Source organism: Oncorhynchus keta, chromosome 10 (assembly GCF_023373465.1).
Source record: "Oncorhynchus keta strain PuntledgeMale-10-30-2019 chromosome 10, Oket_V2, whole genome shotgun sequence".
Lineage (NCBI taxonomy): Eukaryota > Metazoa > Chordata > Actinopteri > Salmoniformes > Salmonidae > Oncorhynchus > Oncorhynchus keta.
The window spans coordinates 61,070,645-61,080,630 of record NC_068430.1 but is presented as its reverse complement, the minus strand read 5'-3'; the positions used below and the strand labels follow the sequence as shown (position 1 = coordinate 61,080,630).

The following is a 9,986-nucleotide window of genomic DNA, read 5'->3' as shown; positions in this document are numbered from 1 at the left end:
ATATTGTGTATTAGTTGCATTTCTCAAACATAGAGCTCATACTGTGAGTCGGAAAATATTCTCTACCAACACTGAATGCAGAGGCGTCATGCCCTTATTTTTTGAGGGGGCACTGATTGCCAAATTCAATGTCTTTGGGTTAATTATGCACTTGATATAGTTTTCCATGTGTATACTGAAATTGTACTTTTGAAAAAGGTCAACGCATCTTCCGAGGGTGAATGGAGGAAGCGAAGAGAACAGCCATGCCTCAATGATTTAAAAATATATATGTAGTTTTCACAGGACAGAAGTTGTCTTGTGATTTCTCTGTCTGAACACAAATGTGTGTAGAATATCTCTCTTTGATCAAACGTCTTCTTTCAAAACAAATACCTGTCTTTGCAATAATACACGTACGGCTTCATACGCGCATGTCAGAACAAGTTAGCAGACGTCTCTCATTTTCGTATTCAGGACATATTTGATAAAGGCCTATTTTTGAGCACACATGTTCCAGTCGCATTCAAGTATTTTCTTCTTCTTATTTTGTTGACCACAGTGAACAGTAAGAAATTGTCAAAGAAAAAAGCCTACTTTTCTTTGCAAAATTATTGGAAAATAAATGCTTTAAATTGCTCTTTTTTTCTTTTAAAGCTCTTCAGTGTTACGCATATCACTTAATCGAATGCAAAATACATAACAGCCACAACTTGAACTCTTTCAATACAGGGCTCATTTATCAAAGACAAGTCAGTCAATACAAATGGTTGACATTGACGCTCAAACAGCATTAGAATGAAAACAGTTTGGAAAGGAGGACCGCTCAGAGTGAAGGTACTCTACTGTTCATTGAACTGCCTCTTCACAATACTAAAATAAATAATAAACACAGCAATGATCAGTAAAGTGTGCGGAATATCTTTCATTTACTGTATCCAGCACCTCACATTAATATTTGTAGGTTGTTTTACAGGTGCACAAAGAGACAAAAAATCATCCCCAAATGAAAAGGTACATCATACTTTGTTCTGCACAATATCTTAAACAAGTATAAGTATCCCTTTAATCTTTCATTTTTGTTTTTTGTTCTTCATTAGATCATCCTTATTGGGAGGGGCACATTCACTTCTTCCTACAGTAATTTCCTCCCTGGTCCAAGGAAATGGTTGTGACCCTACTTGTTGTGACCCTACGCTGCTTCCTTGTGTCAACTGTTCTGGTGACACTTTATTAAAACCCTGCAGGCATCATGCTTAATAACTTGTTATACGCATGAATGTGTATTTTATAATGTCCTATAATAAAGCTTATGTGTTAGGTATCTTTATTATTTTCTCACCCAGAACTGTGTCACGTTTGCTCAACCTCTGTGTCACTCACACACACCATCTCTTCGGGAAACGTTGTGAAGTCTTGAATCACTACTTGGGGTGGCATGGGCATCGGCATGGGCACAGGCATAGTCACTTTTGGGCCGTGGACAATGCAATTCTTCTGCATCTCTACCCCAAGGGCGGGCGACGGGACCTCGCCGAGATGCCTCCGATACTGGACGAAACTGCATGTCTTGAGAACAATGGCGATCACATTTTTACCCATCAGTATCCCAGACACCCTGGAGTCCCTATAGAAGATCATGTTCCCACCTCGAATGAAGAGAGTGATAATGTTAATAGTCACCAGGCTGAGAATCGGATAGAGCATCATCTTATGGGGCACGATGTTCACCCCTTGCATGCTGATCTCACTCAGCGACACGCACGGGAGCACCAGCAGCAGAATGTAGCAGTAGAAGAACATGAGTCCCTCCACCCATAGGGGGAGCCCTCTCCTCTGAGGCTCCCATAGGTTGGCCTGCACGTCCAGGACATCGAGCAAGTCCACCACCACCCAGAAGAGTCGACACCGGATCTCCTCCTTCTTCTTCTGCGGCCGCACGTACTCCATGTGGTCGATGGCCACCAACGTGATGTAGACCACAGGCACGCAAATGGACAGAAGCAATGTCAGCGCTTTCCGTGCCACCCCGTCTACGCCGCCGCCGTCAGTCCAACCGTCTAAACTTCTCCCCTTTCCGTCCTCGGCCTTGTAGTTCTGGTAGACGAAGTAGACCTTGATCTCCAGGACAAAGACGTAGAAGAACCATAGGATCATGGCGTAGCCACGCTTGGAGGTCCGCACCTCAGAACCCACCCACACAGCCACGTAGCGTAGGACAATGAGGAAGCAGATGTCCCCCACGAGGACCATGATGCACACACCGATCTTCCTGGGCCCCTGGTTCTGCTCCACCAAGTAGGCGTCCATCAGCGCCATGCTGCCCATGATCAAGACTGCCGACAAGCACACATGAAGCTTGTTGGCGGGTGGTGGCGGCACCATACTGACCAGGTGGTGAACGTCCAGGAAAATAGGGAAACCAAGATCCAAGACAAAAGACGAAACAAAGGTCAAACAAAAATGAAGTTCCAAGAAAAAGATATAGGTCCAAGAAAAAAAGAGTTAAGAAATAAATCAAATAAAAAATAAATGAAAGTTGTGGGTCAAAGCAAAAACCTGGGTTCAAAGAAGGTTAGGTATTATAATAAATTTGTAGTAACTGTCTCTGTTCATCAGCTCATTTTAGTCCTGTTGGTTGAATCAGGTATATACCACCATTTGGTGGTATATCATCAGATGACTGTTTGTACAAAGTCAGGTCCACTTGCATGACCTGCCATCAGTTCCCCCAAAATACCCTCATAAATATGAATAGTTATCCTTCAACCTCTATTCAGTACTCAGCAAGCAGGGAAACAGTCAAGCAGAGTTCATTTGAAACTGCATTGCTGCCTAGGGATCCTAATAAAAATCGAAATATAATATTTTTTTAGCCCTAACTGTATAATTCTACACTCTAAACACAATGCTTCCACGTCATTGATTTGTCATCCTTTAGTGTCTGCAGTAACTGGGAATGTCTCTTTTATTACTTTAATGTTCTTGTAATTCTGTCAGTGGTTGATATCATTTTAGATGTTGGACATTGTAGATAAGTTGCCGCATAAAAAATTCTCCCGGAGCTCTTCCGAGCAGTAACAAAAAGCGCAATGGATTCAGCAATGCACTTACACTTACGTCTCCAGTCATAATCAATCATAATGATTCGCAGCATTACATTTCCGGTTTGATGCCAATGTGGAATTGCCAACCCCAGCACTAATTCCATACCGTGGCATGGAGTGAAAGAACATGATGGATAGGGTTCATTATGTGAGTATTGGATATCCACTGCAACAAATGATAGGTTTCGTCTCCATTGTAATCCTCACACGTTCCCAACACTGTGATATTCCCAATATATTGTGTTGACAAAAGGAAACAAACAAGTGCAAATCCGAACGTTCTCTTTCTGTTGACCCACAAAATCATCCCCCGTACACCCCTTTTGAGTCATAGAAGGGAACAGGGATCTGTGTGTGCAACCTCAAAGAGAAAGGACCTAGAAAAGTTTATCTTTGAAGTTGAATCCCTGAAAAACAAGAAGCCTCTTGTCCTTTTCAATAACAAGTGCTCTCACTTCAAAGATGCTCTCCCCTTGACGACCGAAAGCTCCTAATGCGGAGATTCAGGTGGAACAATAAAAATAATGTGTCCCTTTGATCGACGATCCGTTTTAGGTGAGTGTCTTAGAATTTCCACCAGTGTGGTCAACCATCGAATGCCGGACGTGCCCCACTGCCCATTGAGACACACAGGAATCAACGAAAAGCCCTTTTCACTCCTTTCTCATCTTCTTTCCCCCTCCGAAAAGGACTTGCGAATGGCCATCACAGTGTCACAGCATTGTCAACTCCCCCAGTTTCAAATGTCCTTTAATGTGAAAATCTCAAAATATTTGCCCTCCTTGCTCCTACTTGAGGTGCTGTTTGTCTGTGCCTTCCCAAACTAGGTCTGCTGGAATCTCTTTTCGTCCCTCTCTTGCTTCTCTTCCTTCCCCCACTCGTGTGTGCTCAGCCGTTGGATGTCGAAGAGGCATGCTCAGAAAGCCACAGCTGCAGGAGGAGAGAGAGCGCGAGGGAAGGAGAGACAAGGATGTAAGGGAGCGATGGTGATGGTCATGTGTGAGCTGCCTCCTGCCATCAAGTTCTCTTATCTTTTTTCATCCCTTCTTTTCCACTCCTGGCCCATGCTCTTTAAATCCCTCCGTCCCTCTTCTTCAGAGTGACTGATCCCTGCTGTGAAGTCCACCCAACCCCTCAGATGTTGAGATACTCCTTTTATCAGGGGAGGGCAAAGACGCTCGAGGGGGGGATTCAATGACATACAAATCACATACACACTCCACTGAGACGAGTAACACACACCCCTACACACACGCCAGTGTAATGAGTGATCCACACGTCCCCAGCGGCTCCCTGTATGTGTGTGTGTGTGTGTGTGTGTGTGTGTGTGTGTGTGTGTGTGTGTGTGTGTGTGTGTGTGTGTGTGTGTGTGTGTGTGTGTGTGTGTGTGTGTGTGTGTGTGTGTGTGTGTGTGTGTGTGTGTGTGTGTGTGTGTGAGGCGAAGGGGAAGGGGAAGGGGAAGGGGAAGGCTAAGCCTTGGCTGCTCTTTCAGAACCTTTGCACTGATTTCTTTAAGGGAACACTGAATCACAGTGGTGAGAGACGAGATCCTCAGAGAGCTTAATATACCACCATCCCTTCAAAATGTGGGTGCAATTATACACAATTTATAACAATAGCGATAGGGGAGCATAGAAATAGAGTCATCTATAATCATGGAACATTAACATGACCATTTACTTAATTGAGGATGCCTGTTCCAGCAATCCTATTTCTATGGCTGATAATTCATGCCGACTCATTACAAGCCTTTACCTGAACCTCAACATCATAATCTCTCCTTTTGGACAGACAGGCTATTTCATAATTGATGAAAGACTCCTCTTTTCCAGAATTAACAGAGGGATCATCAAGCGTAAATAATAAATGGGTATGAGGGAGGGCTAGCAGTGTGTGAAGGTGCTAGCTGCCTAGCCCCAGTGCTTCGCTAGACTAATTAAGCATGTAAGAATAAATGGGCAAGAGGGAGGGCTAGCAGTTGGTGAAGGAGCTAGCTGCCTAGCCCCAGCGCTTCACTAGGATAATTAAGCATGTAAGAATAAATGGGCAAGAGGGAGGGCTAGCAGTTGGTGAAGGAGCTAGCTGCCTAGCCCCAGCGCTTCACTAGGATAATTAAGCAGGTAAAAATAAATGGGCAAGAGGGAGGGAGGGCTAGCACCACACTAGGTCTTTGAGCCAGTGTGGGGGAGCGTTAGTCCCAGCGCTAAGCTACGCTAGGCTAATAAGGCATGTTTGATCGCTTGGCATAAATCCTAACATCAGACTGTTAAGACACCCCACAGGGGACAGGTTATGTGATGCATTACTCCCAAATATGAGCGCACAGGCTGGGGGCTTGAGCGTGGTTGGAGGGGGGTGTCAGTAAAGCCACCGCCACCAGCCATCAGTTTATTGGATTGCGTGTCATTGGCTCCAGCCACTTTCCCTGTCATGAATGCTTATATTACACTATCTAAACACCAGTGAAGCAGAGACAGCCATACCCACTGTAGTGATGCACTATCTGTATCCGAGTAGAAATGGAAAGTGTTTTCCACCATGTAGATACATGGGTTAATTGTGCTTTGTAGCGTCTCTCTCTCTCTCTCTCTCTCTCTCTCTCTCTCTCTCTCTCTCTCTCTCTGCAGGGAAATCATTTAGTCTCTTTCTGCCTTAACTGTAGTTTCCTTTTTCTAAGAAATACTCCCTGAAACCAGGATTGGTGTTTCACTGAGGTGACCACTTATTTATCATTAGTATACTCTTAATTGTATCTCTTAAATGTTTTAATGGGTAGTTTAATCTGTCAATTTGAATGTGCCATAACAATAAAATAATGTGAATTACTAATAAAAACAACACTTTGGTTCTATTACATGTTTGGTTATGACTTGTTTGTTTATTGTGGTTTTTCTCACTAGCAACATTATCACCGCCGAAACCACTTCAAAGTACACAATTATGTGTGATCAATGACTCTGTGAAAGCTTTCAGCAAGAGCTAAAGTGCTTTCTGACTTACAGATGTAATGATATTTTAACAGGGAAAGTGGGACTAGGGATAGTAGAACATATCAAAAGGAATAACAGCTTGTTTGTATTTCATTTCCAAGTGATTATAACGCCAATGTCGTATGCCGTATGTTATTGCTATGGAAACTCCAAGGAGTGGCGTCTCAATTCCAATTGTGTCTAACTTCCTTTAATTGCAACTGGCACCAGACCCTTCCTTCTATTCAATGCACAAAGTGCACAAAGTAGAGCTAACTCCATTACTGTAATGAAACAGGAGACGCAAATGCAAATGGCGAGGTTCTCAAATCATATTATCTCAGAGAGGCAATAAACTATGAGGGCGATATAACAGTTCCACAGCAGCCAACAACATGCATTAACACATATGACTTCACCCTCCAATAAATTGAGAGAAAATACCTTTGGATGATTTTGGAGTCTTCATGACTGTTTGATACAAGGGTGGAATTTCTGTTGCTCGGATAATTATATCAACAGAATTGAAGGTGTCAATTTGGGCAACAGTGCACTCAACACCATCCAAACACAACCTAATCTGATACCTGGTACAGCTCAAATGGCACATCATAAGTCTATGAATCATATCTTCCCAATTCCACCTGTTTGTGAGCATTAGGTTGTCTTACTGGCTGGGCAAACACTGGAAACTCACAACAGAGTAGTCACCTGTACCTTGTGGAGAGAAAGTACCTAAGAGTCCTAAAATGTCCACTGGGGCCAGCGATATTCTTAGCAACAGCTCAGCTACTACTTGGCGCTGACCTATTTCTTCCTTCACCGTGAAAAATTGGTCCTGCCAGCTGGAGAGCTGTTACTGGTGCCTCATTGCCCCTCCATGTGGCTTACTTTTAAAGGCCCTGCCTGCCTCCAACCAAAAGCCCATTTTCCAGCTGGTGCGAGCCCAGGTCCCGTGCCACCAAGAGTAATGACCATGGTCACGGTCGGTCAGGAAAGCGTACCGTATCCATCTGCCGTGCTGTGGTCGTGGATGCTGACATAACATCTCACATCTAGAAAATGGTGCTACGTGTTTTCTGTGATAAATATTTGTGTCTGCGTGTGTTTGTATACATAAGAAGGATATGTGTCCTGTCAAATGTGTATTGGGTGGTGTAATCCACACGCTATACCACGTGCCTAATTTGTTTATCTGGACTCGCATGAGCCACTCGGGGGGCACAGAAGGCAGTCAGGAGCACAGAAGGAGAGAGCTGCAGCGGATACCCAGGCGGTGTCCCAAATGAAACCCTATTCCCTATGTATGGCAGTACTTCTCACTGGGCCCGTAGGGAAAAGGGTGCTATTTGAGACGCAACCCCAGTGAACCCCATTGAGAGAGGCCGTCCATTACTGCCGATGGCCATTTATGTTAAAGGGCAGTCCAAGTCCCATCGTAAATTTCTTCCATTTGAAGAAGGGGGAGGGGGGGTTCTTGTGAACATTGGTGGTTATTTATAACATGTAACCACTATCGTTCATGTCACCTTTTTCTTCACAGAAAAATGATGTTTAATGTAGCCTGCTGTACTACAGTTAATTACCATATTGGATAGTGAGTCACATTTGCTTGACTATAGGAAATGTACCCTTTACGTTTTATAAACAAATCCCTTTACATGTATGTTTTTGAACCGAAGAAAGAGGCCTACCAGCACAATTTCTGAGGCACATGGAAGAGAAATTATCATAGCTTTTTTTGTGTGCAAAGAACAGCATGACCAAGCTTTGCAAGCCCATTTTGGTAAACACTGACTTACCAGCAGGCAGGGTTTTTCGAAGGCTTTGCTTTTCTTAATTGACAGATTGGCTTGACTCACAAATGTGCATGCATTACTTTGGGTCCATTGTTGGAACATAAACATGTGAACAAGTCCATCTGTTGATGAGCATCAAACAGAATCGATGATGCACAGCCACATACTGTACCTGTGTATTACCAAGCATTGTGTAGGTGTTTGTGTTGGCTGGTGCCAACAAGCCAATATTGCGATCCCATTATTATTTTTGTTGTGATTAAGTGTAAAGTATTCATATGGATTAAAGGTGTGCATTCAAACATTCAAAGTTACTACGCTACAGAAATCAACATGCTCATTTGTAAATTGTACACTGAGTATATAAAACATTAAGAACACCTGCTCTTTGCAGAGACATAGACTGTCCGGGTGAGTCCAGGTGAAAGTTAAGATCCCTTATTGATGTCACTTGTTGAATCCACTTCAATCAGTGTAGATGAAGGGGAGGAGCCAGGTTAAAAAGGATTTGAGACAATTGAGCCGTTAATTGTGTATGTGGCTTTGAACAGGGTATGCTAGTAGGTGCCAGGCGCACTGGTTTGTGTCAAGAACTGCAAAACTTTCACGCTCAACAGTTTCCCCTGTGTATCAAGAATGGACATCCAGCCAACTTGGCACAACTGTGACACAATTAGTCATCAGAATCTTCATTTTTCATTTTAAAGACCACGTGAGTCAGTAATCAGACCAAGATTCGCAGACACCAGAAGTCTTTCAAATGTATCATCTGACCCACAAATGTGTTATTTTTAGACGTTTTAGATGGGATGGAAACATTAAAAAGTCATGAAAAAATGCTCTGGAAATGCAAACGGATGAATCAAATTAGCCCAATTTACTCCGCTACAGATATCCTCAGAAGCACATCCAAAACCAGTGTCTAGGTCCAAATATTCTTATAGAGTAGTTCTTTCCCTAGTTTCCTTTCCAACTTGGCCCAATGGTTCTGGACTAAATAGGTGCCAGCAGTGACGTGGAAACATGCGGTGCATCTAAGAACTGGCGTCCTCTCCTTTTTCTGTACTCAACTCAAAACACAGGAGAGGTCAGAGCAATGTTGTGGTAGCCACCGGGAATGTGCTTTTGTCCTTCAAGTTATTTCACGTCAGTGCAGATGAAGGAAAGGAGATGAGGAGAGGAAGCCACTTTAGACTATTGAGATGTACTCCTATATACAATCCTTTCCTCTCACCTATCAGAGGTCACAAGGCGACTTACAAAAAAATATATGTCATGTTTTCAAGGGTTATACTGTTGTAATAGGATTTAGATTAGGAGTGTTTGTAATGTGTTCAGACATTTGATTGTGCTATTTGATGTCACATGTTTTGCAAGCCTGGCATTGCATCTATTTTGCAAAAACATAACTGAAACTTGGTTGGTGTTTATTGGTGCTTCTTATTTCTTAAGCTGTTTATGAATGTGTTATATGGTTTATATTCACAGTAGGGTGCCTGAAGCATTACCTACGTATATGTTTCTCTCAGCATTGCTTCCTTTACTTTGAATGTCCACTCTTATATCTTCAGCTTATATTTCATAGTGTGTGGGTGTTTATTTTGCAAAGAGGTAATGTAGATGCACACAGACACAAATACACATACTCACACACACATCCAAAATCCTCAGTATTCCACTCATGAGTGTAAAATTGCATCTGGCACCCAAAGGCATTTACACTGCGGAAACACAGCTTCCCTCAGTTCTTTGCATTTCACGCTGTCACATGATATAAACTTGTACACATTTTTCTGGCATTTTCTCTCCTTGTGTACTTGGCATGAGATGCTTACTCTTTCTCTACTGAAGGAGGTATCTATTTTCTTCAACTCCAAATCAAATAAGACTATAAGACTATAATCCTGGAGATAGACTTCACATAATTTAATTAAAATGTAATTAAATGTACTACACAACCCCCCAAACAATTCTCAAAGCCTTGTGGGACAACAAACAAGTCTTATCAAGTTTTAAACTATCATCCATTTTGGTAAAAAACGTACTTAATGGGAAATGTACCTAATTTAAGCAACATATAACAATTATTCATCGATTGGCTTCATGAATTAAATATAAGGGGCCTATTAATA

At 42.6% G+C, this 9,986-nt stretch overlaps 1 protein-coding gene across 1 annotated transcript; it reads right to left on the bottom strand.

The window, feature by feature from the left end:
• Positions 1 to 706: 706 nt before the first annotated feature.
• LOC118389567 (transmembrane protein 121-like) lies at positions 707 to 4,240 on the bottom strand. The gene has a single exon (XM_035779460.1). The coding sequence runs from the start codon at positions 2,362 to 2,364 to the stop codon at positions 1,333 to 1,335; it is 1,032 nt and encodes a 343-aa protein (XP_035635353.1). The 5' UTR covers positions 2,365 to 4,240; the 3' UTR covers positions 707 to 1,332.
• Positions 4,241 to 9,986: the final 5,746 nt, after the last annotated feature.

Coding starts and splice junctions, on each gene's coding strand:
- LOC118389567 (XM_035779460.1), bottom strand. CDS start 2,364: ATGGTGCCGCCACCACCCGCCAACAAGCTTCATGTGTGCTTGTCGGCA.